Here is a 17,516-nt window from a genome sequence, read left to right on the forward strand (position 1 = left end):
TCTGAAAAGTTACACTTTTGCGATGACACGAAATACTCTTGAAGAGTGTGTAGAAAGGAATGCCATCATTTGACGATGAACTCATTATTTCAAAGTCCAGAGCTGCTATGATAGAAGCTCATTTTCTGGAAAGTCACACTTTCGTGATGACACAAAATACTCTTGAAGAGTACGTAGAAGAGAATGCCATCATTTGACGATTAACTCTCATTACTTCAAAGTCCACAGCCACTACAATAGAAGCTCATTTTCTGGAAAGTGCTAAAACTACTTCCACTCACTTGGAGTGCAGCTGATGGACACTTTCAGCCCCTTCAGTGAAGACCCTCCAGTGCTCCAGCCTTAGAGCCCTCCAACCTTCTGGATGCAAAGACTATCACCTCACCTAGCACAGTTCTGCTCTCCTGGACCTTGTCCTTCAAAATGACTCCACCTCTGGATCTCAGGCTCTTAACATTCAACCTCCTACTCCTAATCCACCAATCCCTCCTGCTGCTCTCCATCACCACTGTCTGGATTCACTCGCCTTTCTATTCAAATACTGTGGTCAACAGTTTCACTAACATTCGTGCTATTCTCCAACACAGAGGTCTAACTCAACTAAATTCTAAGCTTCTGAAGACTGCTAAAGTTTAAATAAATGAACAGGAACTCAAGCCAGCCTATGCTACTGGGTCCTTTATGCCAACCCTGAGAGGGCGTATACATTGATTTGGCTTTCTGGAAACCTACGTAACAGTATTATCAAAAATGGTACCCCTAACAGTTTGGTACTTAGTAGTGGCACAATAAATATTTGCGATGGAATGAAATAAGGCTGATATCCTATGACCCAGCAACTATGCTTTCAGATATTTATCACAAAGAAATGAGTCTGTGCAAGGAGAAGCAAATCATGTGGTTGGACGACTGTCCTCAAGGAACCCCTGGTCAATTCAGAATGACCGAAAAAAACACAAATAATGTATTTGTATAAAAATACAATTACAAATACAAAAAAAAATACAAACCATTTACGTGGTTTTAAAAGATAGTCATCAGCACACTTACACACACACACACACACACACACACACACACACAGAAGTCGCTCAGTCGTGTCCGACTCTTTGCAACCCCATGGATTGTAGCCCACCAGGCTCCTCGGTCCATGGGATTTTCCAGGCATGAATACTGGAGTTGGTTGCCGTTTCCTTCTCCAGCAGCACACTTACAGTTTATCCTAAATTAAGTCTGACAGGTAAAATACAGGACGCCCGGATAAAACTGGATTTCAGATAAACAAGGTTTTTTTGTTTTTTTTTTAGTATGTCTCAAATACTGCATGGGACATACTAATTCTAAAACATTCTTCATTGTTTATCTGAAACTCAAATGCAAACTAGGTGTCCCGGATTTTTATTTGCTAAATCTGGCACCCTAAGTACCTCTTGGGCTAAACGTAATTCTCATAATTGTGGCCAATCAAAACCCCTGTTTTCCCCCAGGTTTACTTTTTGTTGAGTTCAATTATTTTGGATTATGTAGTTCAAGGCAAATTTCTTTTTACTGCCACGAACTTGATTCCACTGTTGAAAGACTTTAAGCCTCACACAAACAGAGCAGATGGCCACTCCACACTGCATGTCTTACCTTCTGAGTACAGGATTTACTGTCCTGCTGTTTTCTTTACTGATTTTTGTTTAAAAACAAAACTCCTTCCTGAAACTTGGTACAAAGACAAAGCACAGGGTGGGGCACAGTTCCTCCTCATGACTCACATGCTCCCATCAGGGGTGTGTGTATAGGGATCTGAGCCCCCCTGAGCCCCCTGTCTAGGAAGGGCTCCTCCGGGGGGAGGTGAGTGGGAATGAGACATGAGGGGTGGTGGGGGAGGCGGTGGAAGGGTTTCTGCCATCTCCCATGGCTCAATCCCACCCTCTCCCCCCAGAGGAGCCTTCCTACCACCACCGAGCCCCCTACCTCACCAGCCTACCCCTGCGGCCCGGCATGGTTTCCCCTTCTCGCTACCACACGAGCTCTCCGGAGGGGCTACACCTCACTTCCCAGTGGCCCACAGCTCACACAGGCCTGGCGAGGGGCAGAAACACGATAGGTGCCAGGACACCGTGCAGGGCTCCATGCCAGGGAAGTAGAGGGAAAAGCAGCAAGTGAGTGGCTGGTGGGTCAATGCGAGAGGGCTTGGGGACGGCCACCACCCAGGAAACGTTCTACTGACTGACGTGGGGTCAAGCCTGTGGGCTCCTCACTTTGTGAAAGCTGTCTTGTCCCCCTCTTCTCACAGCCGTGGCTGGTGGTGGGGGAAAGGAACCATCGTCCCGCCCTTTCCTTCATTCCCACTTTCAACAGAGTGGGCTCCAGGGGCTAGGACCAAGGTCCTGTTGTCTTTATTATTCTGTTTTGTTCAGCAGAGAAATCTCCGAGCAAATGAGGATGGCTCCTTTAGAGAGAGGAGGGCCAGGTGTTCCCACAGTATGTTATTTACAAACAATACAGGATCAGCGTTCTCTTCAGAAAAGAAGCCAAAAGTGCAAGGAACTTAGCACTGAGTCCCAGCGACCTGAGAGGCAACACAGAAACACCTGGGAATTCTAGCTCCTCGATCCTGACAACTGGCCCACCGGCTTAAGTTGCAGAATTGTCAGCTCGGAGGACCTGGGAGGCAGGGAGTGTGGCTCCCCTGTCCAACTGTGCAGGGATCACGTCGTCGTAAGACGAGAGAGAAAGGAGACGCCCCCAGGGAGCCCTGACACACATCACCACATACCAGCCAGGATGGAGGCCTCGAATCCCATGTCCTCCACCGCAGCTCGCAGTTCTTCTGGGTGAGTTCGAGATGGATCGTAGAGAACCACTGCAGTCCCTTCGGCCAAAAAGACTGAGATCTGGTGCACACCCGCCCTCTGGGAGATCAGGCCTTCAATGGACTGGACGCAGGACTTGCAGGTCATGCCGGCGATGGCCAGCATCACCGTACAGGGCGCACTGGACGCCGGGGGGCTCCTGGAGTCTGGCCCACTCCCTTCCGCCCCATTGGGAAGAGAGACTTTAAAGTTCCCAGGAGGCAGGGCCTCAATGGCTCTCTGCAGGGCCCCCGGGGAGACGAGAGAAGGGTCGTACTGGACTTGGGCAGTCCTGCTCTCCAGGGACACGTGAATACTCTGAACCCCGGGGAGCCGGCCGATATTGTCTTCAATGTTCAGGACACAAGACTTACAGTGCATTCCATCCACTCTCAGGTGCAGGGGGATCCCCTGGCCCCCCGGGGTCTCAGAGTTATTGTCATTCTGATTAACGGGAGCCGGAGGGGCTGCTGAGAGGGTGCTCTGGAGCCGCCTGACGTCTATGGGTCCCAGGCTCACGGGGGCCACCTTGTTCTTGATGACGGCTTCAAATCCCATGTCAGTTATGTGGTCCCTGAGGTCTTGGGGTTGGATAAGGTAAGGCTGGTAAGTGATGACTGCCTCCTGGTTGCTGAGCGAGACACGGACCCTCAGGACGCCCTGCAGTTTCCCGATCTTGCCTTCTATGGAGCTGACACAGGACTGGCAGGTCATGCCCTCCACCCGAAGTTTGACCATGGCCTCTGAGGCAGGTGAGACCCTGGAGGGCCAGGAGGTGGCCTTTCCCTCAGCCACACTGGCCTGGAAGCCCATGTCTTCAATCTGATGGCAAATCTGCATCAGGCTTACCACTGAGGGCACGTACCTCACCTCAGCGCTGCCCTGCTCCAGGGAAACCTTAATGCTCACAATGCCTTTCAAACTGGAGACCCTGCCCTCGATGGACTTGACACACGACTGGCAGGTCATGCCCACGATGTTGATGGTGCCAGTGGCCGTGTGGGAGGGGCGCACGCCATCCAGGTCATCCTCGTAGCCATTGTTGTCAAAGGCAAAGCTCTGCTTCATCGCTGGCTGGGAGAGCTTAGACAGGATCTAAAAGAAAGAGAAGGAACATTTTTTATCCTTCAAGTGAAACGTTCTCTAAAATCTCCCAGCTTGTCTGGGCCCTGAGAAAATGGAAAACAATACTGCTGGTATCCAAACATCTCAAGAGGATAAGAACGTCAAAAGATACTACTCATCAAATGAATGGGCTTCCCTGGTGGCTCAGTGATAAGAGAGTCCACCCACAATGCAGGAGATGCAGGTTCAATCCCTGGGTCAGGAAGATGCCCTGGAGAAGGAAATGGCAACCCACTCCAGTATTCTTGCCTGGAGAATCCCATGGACAGAGGAGCTTGGTGGGCTACAGTCCATGGGGCTGCAGAAGAGTCGGACACAGCTAAGCTTCTAAACAACGACAACAACAAACGTCAAATAAAAGGATTCAGAGGGGTTCCTTCCAGCTGTTTCTGTGATTCTGAACACAGAAGTCAAAAGCCCACCTTGGTGAAATGTTTTTCTACCATGGATGGAGTAAAGGTTTCCGCAGGAAAGGAGACCATGATGGGACTGACAGACACGGGACGGGCATGGCGAGTCTGAACACAGGCAGAGAGCACAGAAGCGCACAAGTCCCTCGAGACCTTCCTGACTCCAGTCGACACCTGAAACCGCCCCACTAGGCTCAGTCCTTTTAGCTCCAATTTTGGAGGTCCTGCTGGAATGCAAATACACAGGATAGCCAACACCCTAATTCTGCCTCGCTTTCTAGGTGTGTCCGTCTCATTCTCTTAGCAGGGGTTAGATTTAACGACCACCAGGCACATGTTCCGGAGAAGGCAATGGCACCCCACTCCAGTACTCTTGCCTGGAAAATCCCACGGACGGAGGAGCCTGGTAAGCTGCAGTCCATGGGGTCGCTAAGAGTCGGGCACGACTGATCGACTTCACTTTCACTTTTCACTTTCCTGCATTGGAGAAGGAAATGGCAACCCACTCCAGTGTTCTTGCCTGGAGAATCCCAGGGACGGGGGAGCCTGGTGGGCTGCCGTCTATGGGGTCCCACAGAGTCGGACACGACTGAAGTGACTTAGCAGCAGCAGTAGCAGCAGCAGCAGCAGGCACATGTTCCGAGTACAGACCTCCCAGCCCATGGGGTCAGACCACGGTGCCTATGACCAAGGGTCATGAAGGATGCTCCTTGAGCTCAGCGGTGCCCAGGGCACCAAGGGGAGTGGGAGGGGGACAGCTGGAAGAACAGGAAGTCAGGCTGAACAAGTCAAGTCTCGGAGCTGCCTCCACAGAGGCCCTGCCCCACATGGACCACTGTGGTTATTACTCAAAATGACACGTGCTCCACCCAACTAAAAGGATTCATTTTTTTATTTGATCATGGCTCAAGTGTAATTTCCTGAACTCTTCTCATGATGTTGTGGCTTCAGCCATTCTATTCAGCAAAATTTCCTCTTCCTAAGATCCAAGCCTCACCACTCTCACAATTAGATATAGTTTTTCAGTTCAATTCAGTCGCTCAGTCGTGTCTCTTTGCGACCCCATGAACCGCAGCACTCCAGGCCTCCCTGTCCATCACCAACTCCCAGAGTCTACCCAAACCCATGTCCATTGAGTTGGTGATGGCATCCAACCATCTCATACTCTGTCATCCCCTTCTCCTCCTGCCCTCAATCTTTCCGAGCATCAGGGTCTTTTCAAATGAGTCAGTTCTTCACATCAGTTGGCCAAAGTATTGGAGTTTCAGCTGCAACATCAGTCCTTCCAATGAACATCCAGGACTGATCTCCTTTAGGATGGACTGGTTGAATCTCCTTGCAGTCCAAGGAACTCTGAAGAGTCTTCTCCAACACCACAGTTCAAAAGTATCTATTCTTAGGTGCTCAGCTTTCTTTATAGTCCAACTCTCACATCCATATATGACAACTGGAAAAACCATAGCCTTGACTAGACGGACCTTTGTTGGCAAAGTAATGTCTCTGCTTTTGAATATGCCGTCTAGATTGGTCATAGCTTTCCTTCCAAGGAGTAAGCGTCTTTTAATTTCATGGCTGCAATCACCATCTGCAGTGATTTTGGAGCCTAAAAAATAAAGTCTGACACTATTTCTACTGTTTCCCCATCTATTTCCCATGAAGTGATGGGACCGGACGCCATGATCTTAGTTTTCTGAATGTTGAGCTTTAAGCCAACTTTTTCACTCTCCTCTTTCACTTTCATCAAGAGACTCTTTAGTTCTTCTTCACTTTCTGCCATAAAGGTGGTGTCATCTGCATATCTGAAGTTATTGATAGTTCTCTCAGCAATCTTGATTCCAGCCTGTGCTTCTTCCAGCCCAGCGATTCTCATGATGTACTCTGCATATAAGTTAAATAAGCAGGGTGACAATATACAGCCTTGACATACTCCTTTCCTATTTGGAACCAGTCTGTTGTTCCATGTCCAGTTCTAACTGTTGCTTCCTACCTGCATACAGATTTCTCAAGAGGCAGGTCAGGTGGTCTGGTATGCCCATTTCTTTTAGAATTGTCCACAGTTTATTGTGATCCACACAGTCAAAGGCTTTCGCACAGTCAATAAAGCAGAAATAGATGTTTTTCTGGAACTTTCTTGCTTGTTCAATGATCCAGCGGATGTTGGCAATTTGATCTCTGGTTCCTCTGCCTTTTCTAAAACCAGCTTGAACATCTGGAAGTTCACGGTTCACGTATTGCTGAAGCCTGGCTTGGAGAATTTTGAGCATCACTTTACTAGCGTGTGAGATGAGTGCAATTGTGTGGTAGTTTGAGCATTCTTTGGCATTGCCTTTCTTTGGGACTGGAATGAAAATTGACCTTTTCCAGTCCTGTGGCCACTGATGAGTACATACTGAGTGCAGCACTTTCACAGCATCATCTTTCAGGATTTGAAATAGCTCAACTGGAATTCCATCACCTCCACTAGCTTTGTTTGTAGTGATGCTTCCTAAGGCCCACTTGACTTCATATTCCAGGATGTCTGGCTCTAGGTGAGTGTGAGTGGTCACACCATTGTGATTATCTGCATCGTGAACATCTTTTTTGTACAGTTCTGTGTATTCTTGCCACGTCTTCTTAATATCTTCTGCTTCTGTTAGGTCCATACCATTTCTGTCCTTTATTGAGCCCATCTTTTCATGAAATGTTCCCTTGGTATCTCTAATATTCTTGAAGCAATCTCTAGTCTTTCCCATTCCATTGTTTTCCTCTATTTCTTTGCATTGATCACTGAGGAAGGCTTTCTTATCTCTTCTTGCTATTCTTTGGAACTCTGCATTCAAATGGGTATATCTTTCCTTTTCTCCTTTGCTTTTTGCTTCTCTTCTTTTCACTGCTATTTGTAAGGCCTCCTCAGACAGCCTTTTTTTTTTTTTTTTTGCATTTCTTTATCAGTACTGCTTCAGACATTTGGGCATAGGATTTTATATATGGTACCTGATTATAAAAAAAAAAGTATATGTCACTAGGCACCTATACAACCCTGCTCATCTTCAGTTGAATCTCCATTATGTGGACTGATCTTCTATGTCCCCGTGTATAAAATGCAGATCTTTTCAACTTCAGCTTTTGAGCAGCTTAACAAGATGAAAATTTAAATAACTTTTGAAAGAGATTATGAATGTTTATTTGTATATCCACAGAGGAAATCATAAGCTAAATTGGGATTAATAATTACAAGGAATTGTTTTTTTAAAAAATATTTTTAAATAGAGAAAAGGGAATAATTAATTTATGAGTGTGCGCTAAGTTGCTTCAGTGTTGGATCCTCTGCGATGCCATGGACTATAGCCTGACAGGCTCTTCTGTCCGTGGGATTCTCCAGGCAAGAATACTGGAGTGGGTTGCCATGCCCTCCTCCAGGGGATTTTCCCAACCCAGGGATCGAACCTGAGTCTCTTATGTCTCCTGGGTTGGCAGGAGGGTTCTTCACTGTTAGAATCTAGTGTTTCGGATATCCGTTACTACATGACAAACTGAACCTAGTGGCTTATGATGCCCGCTCACAGTTTTAGAATCTAGTGTTTTGGATATCCGTTACTACATGACAAACTGAACCTAGTGGCTTATGATAACCGCTCACAGTTTTTTAGTTCAGATAGGTTTGGCAAGAAATGCTCATCTCTGCTCCATAGAGCATCATCTCAGGTGACCTGGATGGGGCTCGGAACTATCTTCCAAGAAGACAGTGCATTCATGACATAGCTGGCAAGTTGATGCTGGCTGCTGTTGGTAGGGACCTTGGTTCTCTTTCACGTAGCCTCTCTCCATGGCTAGGCTGGGCACCTCACAATTGAGGTTTTCTGGGTTCTGAGAGTGAGTGTCACAATAGTAAGCATTCCTAGAGAACAAGCACTTACCAAGCCTCTGCCTGCATCACACTTGTTAATCCACCATTGGCCAAAGCCAGTCACAAGGCCAAGCTCAGTCAATATAGGAGAGAATTACATAAGGGTTTACATACAAGTTTACATACGTGAGTCTGAGTGAACTCCGGGAGTTGGTGATGGACAGGGAGGCCTAGAGTGCTGTGATTCATGGGGTCGCAGAGTCGGACACGACTGAGCGACTGAACTGAACTGACTGAACTTACATACAAGGAGGTGGAGTTCACTGGGAAGGCCACCAAAATAAGTCCATCACAGCATGCTAGTGTGACTGAGAGGGAAAAAGAATACTACACACAGAGATGTTTATATATGTATGGAGTTATCTCTACAAGAATGTGCTGGCACTGAGTTTGTGGACTGGGCAGCTGAAGGGGTCAGGTAGCTGGGGTCAGGCGTAGGAAGAAAGAGTTACTTTACCCTGTGCAACTTACTGTACAATGTATAACATTACTGGATTCTAAAAAAATTGATTTAACAATTAAAATAATGTGAGCATAAAGGAGATCTAGAGCAGTGGCTTGATTGTAACTGCTGCTGCTGCTAAGTCGCTAAACTGGTATGAATCAAATCCTCATTTAACTGAATCAAAACCTCATTTAACTGAAAAAAGATGCAGCAAATACTACAAAGATATTCACTTTAAAACAGTATTTTAGTAAAGCAGAAATCACCTCCTTATAATAAGACACAACTCTCAACCAGTCCGTTGGAAAAACAAATCCCTAATGGTTTACTACCCAATTTCTTTGTCTTGGTCCTAGGTCGATCTACAACTCACCAAACCCAAGCCACAAAGCTGGCTCTTAATCCCTGGATTATTGATCCTATTAATATGTTCCTCCTAAAGGAGTTTGCAGAAGTGTTGGAAGCCATTTGTTTGTAGCAAACAATTCTCAGAGGTCTCCCTTTTAAACACGCAGTCTTCTAAAGACAAGCAGTTATGGAAGACAAGATTTTGCAAATAACACAACTTTGTGAAACACCAGTGTACCTGTTGGTTTAGGGGCAACCTCACAACAGCTGTCAGGTGTTTGGATCATTTCTAAGTGAACACACAGACTGTATGTACTTTTAATTCCGTTCTTCGATGAAGACAATCTCTAGGGTGGGGGAAAACTCATCTACAGAGTTCAAACAAACACGTCTAGGTTGAAGGGTTCATCAGAAGCAACAGACATTGGAAAGTGGACACAGGGAACAGGTTGTGTCCAGGAAGAACCAGGTGGAACTTCCAATGTTTGCATCCCACTCAATCACAGACTCCTTGAGAATAAACACTGGGGACTTCTTCTGCAGGTCCAACACCAGGTTACCAGCTTTTGAATTTTCAATAAACTATCAGTACAATAGGCATCAGGATGAGAAGGGCCTGGAAATACCCGGGAAGAGGGTAATTACACAGAGAAGAATCCAAAAGTGAATTTCCATTCTTTGCTACCTGTCTAGGCGCCTAGGTCCCATGGAATTTGCTGAGAGTACCAGGACTTTTCAAAGAAAGGCAGGGAAAGGAATATAAACAGTTTAGTCACTAAGATGGAGACAGGAAAGGAAAATAAGATCTTTGGATATACCATTCTAATATGAAGAAATTGGAAATGGGTGTGGCATGTTTTAAGCAAAGTGTTCAAAGCCAGACTGAAACTGCAGAGCCCAGAAATGACACACCCTGTTAAAAACGGCTGTGATCACAAATCAAAGGGCAAATACTATTACATGCACAAGGAAAGGACCACTAACCACTTCTGAGATCTCTTAATTACACCTGGTTCTCCAGCATCCTTAAGTAGGATACCACTTGCCAACATATCTTGAGACTTCTTTCACTCCGAAAGCTGTAGAACACCCTTAACAACTTATGAGGCAAAAATATTATTACATGCCTGCAACTTATCCAGTATATAACCTCCACCCATACAACTCTATACACCTGAACTTTCATGGAACTGAAAATACAGAAAGGTCCTGATTTTTTCCATACATACACAGACCCAATAGGTAGCAAATAGTTAATGAGTCTCAGTGTTACTTTATGAGGATGGCATTTTATATTCCTAACGTGCAAGATAATTCTGTAAGGAGATACTCTTATCAACATTTTACTGCTGAAACAGACTCAGAGGTTTATCCAACATCACAAATAACAGAGCTGGGATTTAAATCCAGCTCAAAGTCCAACAGGCTTTCTATTTTTTAAAGAAATCTTAAGGTTACTTTTTTCTTTTTCGCCATGTTAATTACAGGAAAAGATTACAATGCTGAAGAGCAAAATGAAAACAAAAGCAGCCATACTACTACAGGGGAGGAGAATTTGCCACCCTAAAACACATCTCTTCGGCATATTGTTTCAAGCTAGTTATTTTCGGGGTAATAGCCGACACTGAAAGAGCTCTGAAAACCAAGTAAGAATTCCCTTTTTGTAAGAAACACTTATATTTGTACGGGAAATCTCCCTCTGTCCCCAGAAGAGAAGGCTGATCAAATCTCTAGAAACTCAATTGATCAATGGAGAAGGAAGTGGTATAAATGTGTACCGTGATCACCCTTGTTTCCTTGTTTTTCCTGGTAACTTGCCCTGGCTCTCCCACTCTCAACACCTCTGCCTTTGTTTGAGGATGGTATTTGAGGTGAGGGCTTCGTTCATTTCAGTGAGTTACTTTTTCCTGGTCTCTCCCATGTATTCATGTTATTAAAATTTTGTTTGACTTCCTCCCATCAATCTGTCTCAGATCAATTTCATTCTTGGATGAGCCAGAAGAACGAGGAGGCTAGAGGAAAATTTCTTCCTCCCTGACACTACCTGTCAGGTAACAGTAGACTCCGTCGAGGTGAATGAACACAGTATGGAGGTGAGGCTGTGGCTGAGATCACTGGATGGCCTGGGCCTAAGCCTAAGCAGATAGACACTAAGGCCTGCAACCCTTAGTATCTGCTTTATTCTTATCTGAGAATTCTTTAGGCATCACAGATTCACCGTGGAAGGAGGGTCAGGAGAGACTGACTCAAGAAAAGATCCCACCACAACCACTCCAGCTCTGGGGGATGGTGATAGACAGAGAAGACTGGCAGGCTCCAGTCCATGGGGTCGCAAAGGGTTGGACACGACTGAGTGACTCAACAACAACAAACCACTCCAGGTGTCAAGTCTCTAAAACCCCCACTGAGAAAGAATCAATGTCCCCAGTGAAACCAGTATGTAAAAAAAAAAAAAGTGGGTGGTGGGGTGGGGTAGGGGAATTCCCTGGTGGTCCATTGGTTAAGAATCCAGGCTTCCAACATGGGGGCCATGGGTTCGATCCCTGGTTGGGGAAACTAGGATTTCGCATATAACATGGTAGAGCCAAAAAAAAAAAAAAAACTGTATGTACATAAATTTAGACAAATACATACTTAGGTATTAACACATAAAATTGAGGTTACCTATGGGTGAGTTATGACACTCTGATCTTTTTACTGTCTGTACATATTTCTAATTTTTAAAACTTAAATTAAAAAAAAAAGTCCTACTTTTATACTAGAAAACAAATGTGGTTTTTCAGTTTCTTTAAGGCAAAGAAGAAAATGTCTTGCTAAACCATACTAATATAAGCAATGATAATATTATCATTGTGATAAAGATGACAGCAATGATGAACAGATGACATGTTTCAACATGGCTTTATCCTCTAAGCTTGCTTCCCTGGTGGCTCAGACTGTAAAGACTCTGCTTACAGAGCAGGAGACCCGGGTTCAGTCCCTGGATTGGGAAGATCCCCTGGAGAACGGAATGGCAACCCACTCCAGTATTCTTGCCTGGAGAATCCATGGTCAGAGGAGGGTTACAGTCAGGTGGGGTCGCAAAGAGTCAGACACAACTAATCCTTTATCCTCTAAGGAACATGTTCACTCCATATGTTTAAATATCAGCCCTTCCCACGTGTTGTGAATTTTTTGAAGGGCTTGAACTCTGGGAGTTGGTGATGGACAGGAAGGCCTGGGGTGCTGCGATTCATGGGGTCGCAAAGAGTCGGACACGACTGAGCGACTGAACTGAACTGAACTGACAGCCTCAGGTAGGAGATTCGTCCTCATCTGAGCAAATCCAAGCCTCGGTTTTCTTAGCTGTGAAAGGAGGTAACAATAATATCCACTCTGGTTCTGCAAGGAGGTCTGAAAGCTAAGGACTGAAAGCTAAGGGAATGTAAAAGGCTAACATCATAATTGATGGAAAATGACTATGAAGACAAACAAGGCCTCATTGGATCTTCAAAAGCAGTCCAGGGAAGTAGGCAGGGAACTCATTATTTTCCACCATTTTACTGATAAGAACTAATCATTAAAACTCATGTACACATTCCCCCATCCCCACTCCAATCCCTTCAAACTGTCCTTTAACGCTATTTCACAAAGGTTCAGAAAGAGCTCCCAGTGAGAATTATTTACATTTTATCTACTGATAAAACAAACTCTGGGCATTTTACTTCAAACACCGCAGAGGTCAGTGTGCCTGGGCTGTGTGAGCTCCAGCCTGACCTCTGGCCTTAGGGCCACGGCCAGCCCTGGGGCTGACAGTGCACTTTCTGGGAAAATCCACACCAATGACCGTTTACTGTCAGTTTCTTTCTCTTGATCACGATGAGGAAAAAACTTTAACCCTTACTGAGAAACTGGGTGCACTATATATCTCACGGTGGTTTTGATTTGCATTTCTCGGCGGACCAGTGATGTTGGTCACCTTTACATGCATCTGCTGCTATTTGTATGCCTTTGCAACAGTGTCTGTTAGAATGGTTATCATCAAAAAGGCAAGCGATAACACATGCTAGTGAAGATGTGGAGAAATAGGGAGCCCTTGTACACTGTTGGTAGGAATGCAAATTGTTAGCAATTATGATGGAAAACAGTATGGAAGTTCCTTCACGAATGGATCTTGAAAGCATTATTCTAAATCAGAGAGAGACAAATACTGTATGACCTCACTCATACGCAGAACCTAGAGCAAAAAGAAAAAAAAATCAGAAAAAGAGGTCAGGTTTGTGGTTACTAGAGGCAGAGAGCTGGGGGGAGGAGGAATTGAATGAAGGTGGTCAAAAGATACAAACTATTAGTTATAAGATAAGTCCCAGGAATGCAATGTACAGCAGAATAGCTGTAGTTAACGGGGCTTCCCTGGTGGCTCAGACGGAAAAGAAAGGCTAACACTTCTGTATAGTACCTACAAAAGTTACTATGAGGGTAAATCCTGAGTTCTCATCACAAAAAAAAAAATCCCCCCCCCCTTTTTTTTTTTAAAATAGAGATGATGGATGTCACTAAACTTACTGTGGGTGTTTTTGTCACAATACAAGTCAAATCATTATGCTGTACACCTTAAACTTATACACAGCACTGTACATCAATTATGTCTCAATAAAACCGAAAGAAAAAAGAATGAGGAGGGAAAATAATAATAAAACACAAAAGTAAATAAGCTGTCACTTTTCACCCAACAGGCTGGCAAAAAATTTTTAAGTTTGACGATACAGTAAGAAAGAGAATAGGTAAAAAGAATTCTCAACTACTGGTGGTAGAAAAATAAATGTATGCAACCTTTTTGAGAGGAATTAAGCACTATTTGTCAAAATATTAAGTGCCCCTGTCCCAGTACTTCTGCGAATTTCATCATATAGACCCATAGGGCCATGAAAATGTCCATTTCTATACTCCATACTGAAAGGTGGCAACCATCTAAATATTCTTCTGTAGAGAACAGTTTATAAAGTGTCAATCCAAAAGAATTTTATGCAGTTTTTTTTTTAAAGGTGAATTTACATGTATTGCCATGTAAATCTATCCATGATAGATTAAAGGGGAAAAAAGTTGTAAAACTGTATAAGAGCATATACTATATTCTATTTTTCTAGAGAGGAAGAAAACCACACTCTTATACTTTGTTATTGATGTTTATATCCTTTAGATACTAATTTTAGGAAAAAATTAAGAAAATACAACGAAAAGTTCCCTAGAAAAGTGCATACCACTGTACCACTGCTAACGATGATTCCATGACAATTTGTTAGTGACTTCTTTAAGTGACTGGATCACCCACTTCATCTATTTTTTTTCCCTTTATTTAGCTGGGATACACCTGTGCCAGCTGGGTCGTCTTGGTTTCCTGTAAGCAAGAAAAACAAAACAAAAAACCAGCCTGACCACCTCTCACCCAGCACAGAATCCTGTATGTTGGGACGTCCCTGGTAGTCCTGTGGTTAAGGCTTCACCTTCCAGTGAGGGGAGTGCAGATTCAATCCCTAATCGGGGAGCTAAAATCTCACATGACTTGTGACCAAAAAACCCAAAATATAAAACTGAAGCAATATTGTAACAAATTCAACAAAGACTTTAAAAAAAATCCACAGGAAAAAAAAATCCTTAAAAACAAAAAGAATTCTGTAGGTTGCTTTCTAAAATGGTCAGGCCCACAACCCAACACCCTCATCACAGTCGTCAACCAGTTCAGTGTTTCCAACATCACTACTTCCTCCTGCCACAGAAATCCACTTCCGGTTCGTATATTCATTCATTCAAGAGTTCACTCCCCGTAAACTAATACACTGTCAGACATGGAAGAGAAAGACGAGCAACACAGCGGACAAGCTTGGCCACAGGCAAGGAGTAAGGAGGCTGGGCGGGCAGTTCTGAGTGCAAAGGGAAATTCCCACCACCCTCCAACTGGAATGAGGGCCAGGAGCCTGTACTTTCCACAGCTCCTCAATGGGGTTCTCAGGGGCAGGAGCCTGTTTCTTTGCAGGCCACTGTCCCGGGCCTGAGAGGAAACAAAGACCCAGGGAGGCCTGCGGACACAGGGCTAGCACAGCCAGGCCAGGGCGCCGAGACCGCCTTCTCCTTCTTGGTGCGCATGCTCCTGGAGGGGTGGGTGTGTGTGTGTAGGGGGGTACGCACTTGAGAACCTCACCTCACACATTCTGCTCACCCCAGCAAGAGGAGGCGCTAACATCTGTGGGGGCAGGGGTGGCCCCTCCAGGCTGAGTTCTGACCAGTTATGCCTTTGCAAAACACAGAAGAAACCGAGGGCTTGCTCAACAACATGCTTTCGTTTTACACTGTACAGAACGTACTCTATCTACATTTTACAAGAGACGTAAAAAGTACACAAATCCACTAACTACAAACACAATTTTGAAATGTTTTCTTCAGAGCAGCTACCTGCATCTTTTGTGAACCATGAGCTGCCCGAATGGTAACTTTTTGTTCACTCTGTTAGAGCTCTTCAATACTCAGAAGAAGATAGGGTTTTCAAACTCTATCTCACCCAGCACGTTAATACTTCCCTGTCCCAACAAAAAAGCAAGGGGCCTGTCCTCAGACAGACCTGGGATTCAACCCTTCAGGCGGATTATCTAACCTCTTGCTCTCAGCTTTCTGTTAAAAGAGGACGACGATGACATGAGGTGACAAGTCCCTTCCAGTACACCAGGTACTGAATAAGTTATCTCAAGTAGATCCAGAGCTTGATTTATGACAGACTTTGAGTCAATACACTGTTAACAGCAAACGAGTACTCAACTGTAATTGACGTTTACTTTGGTTTTTAATCATCATAAACCACCTACTACAAATTTCCCCCATTTGGGGATAGTTAATTCAAATTATATTATGTATAAATATGTCCCATGGATAGAGGATCCTGGCGGGCTAGAGTCCAAGGGGTCACAAAAGAGTCAGGCATGACTTAGCAACTAAACAACAACAAATATACATGTTTATATATATATATATATATATATATATATATATATATATGTATTTCCACAAAATATTAAGTATAAAAAATACAAGGTATGTAATGCTTTTGTACACATACACAAACTCACATATGTTCATATGTGTAGCGGCAAAATGGCTGAAGCATACAGCTGCTTTCAAGTCTTTATGGTTTTCTACATTCCGCTGCTTCATGTTAAATTTGCTGTGCATAATAAACAGGTGTTAACTTTTATAATTAGAGCTTCAGGAAAAAAAAAAAAAAAGAGCTGCAACTGTGCTCAGACACATTAACTGGCCAACACAGTTCCACCGGACGTTCCAAGTGCACCAAACACATCTCCAGAGTTAGGAATCCCACTGAAGATCATTTTGGTAGAGACAATACCATTGTGAGTGTATATAGTCCTCAACAAGGTGCTTTCACAACCCAGGGAGGCAAGACTTCTCATCCCAGGAATCTGGAGCTGGACAAGTCCAAGCTCACCTGCCAGATCCCACAGCCCAGTAAGGGTGCAGACCCACACCTGACTCTCGCAGCCACAGCCTCCAGCCTGGCCCTCCTGAAGGGCTCCCTGGTCAGGTTCTGGTTGTTTTCCCAGTCATATGAGGTTAGAAGTGGCCATCAAAAATCATTAGACTATTTCCCATTCAAATTCCTCAGACATAGGTTGAATTTTGTCAAGTAGTAGTCTGAACACTTTAAAGAAAAGCTCTTAAACATTTTACCAAAAAAAAATTATATTTTCCTGTCTTACAACATTCAACTAGAAATATGAAAGTTGACTGTGTACTGCATAAATGGACGTTCATAAATCTTCAATGTACACAAATCTCTTTCATTTCAAAAATCTCAACTTACAATATCTCCTTTAGTTTTACAGACTTTTTAAACAACACCAGAAGAAACAAAGATAACTCCTAAAGGAGCAAAAGACATATGAAACCTTCCCTTTATGTCTACGTAGTAGTATTTTTTTCCCATCTACTCATAGCAATGAAAAGAACCCCACACAGACCACCTGTACCACCTGGAAATACCACTGAAGCACCATTTTTACAAAACATTAGTTACACTGCCCTGATTTTGAATGTGACCTGACGTTTGGGTTAACAAACCTTTCATTTAAGAGCAGGTTCACCTGGCAGCAACATTTTCAAAATGCTTATTCGGTTGAAACGTGAAGATTAACACAAGAACGTACATGTGTTAAAAATAAATAAAAACAGAAAGATTCATTTTTGTCTGATTTGCATTTTGAGAAACCTGTTCACCACAGAGGCTTAAAAAATATCCTGAAAGTAAGAAGCAACAAAACCCAAGATTTATCCACTGTGGACTTAATCTCTGGAAAGTTCCCATGGGCTCCTGGCTCACTCCATACCCCAGAGCCACTCCACTGGCCCCTCTGATGTAAGACAAGCAGGAAACCTCCATCTATAACCTGGAACTTTTATAAGAAGCCCTCCTG

The 17,516-nt window shown here is 44.2% G+C and overlaps 1 protein-coding gene across 5 annotated transcripts in view; it reads right to left on the reverse strand.

Moving 5' to 3' along the window:
* Window positions 1–17,516, reverse strand: part of ATP7B (ATPase copper transporting beta) — a 75,065-nt gene that overhangs the window by 32,727 nt on the left and 24,822 nt on the right. For 4 of the 5 annotated variants that reach the window (XM_070800136.1, XM_070800134.1, XM_070800135.1 and 1 more), the window contains one exon: window positions 2,768–3,938. In XM_070800136.1, the coding sequence (XP_070656237.1) occupies window positions 2,768–3,938 (1,171 nt within the window). Of the gene's footprint in view, window positions 1–2,767; window positions 3,939–7,997; window positions 17,510–17,516 lie in introns of those variants that run through there. The other variant, XM_070800137.1, reaches the window with a different exon arrangement.

The sequence above is a fragment of the Bos indicus genome, chromosome 12 (genome assembly GCF_029378745.1).
Source record: "Bos indicus isolate NIAB-ARS_2022 breed Sahiwal x Tharparkar chromosome 12, NIAB-ARS_B.indTharparkar_mat_pri_1.0, whole genome shotgun sequence".
Lineage (NCBI taxonomy): Eukaryota > Metazoa > Chordata > Mammalia > Artiodactyla > Bovidae > Bos > Bos indicus.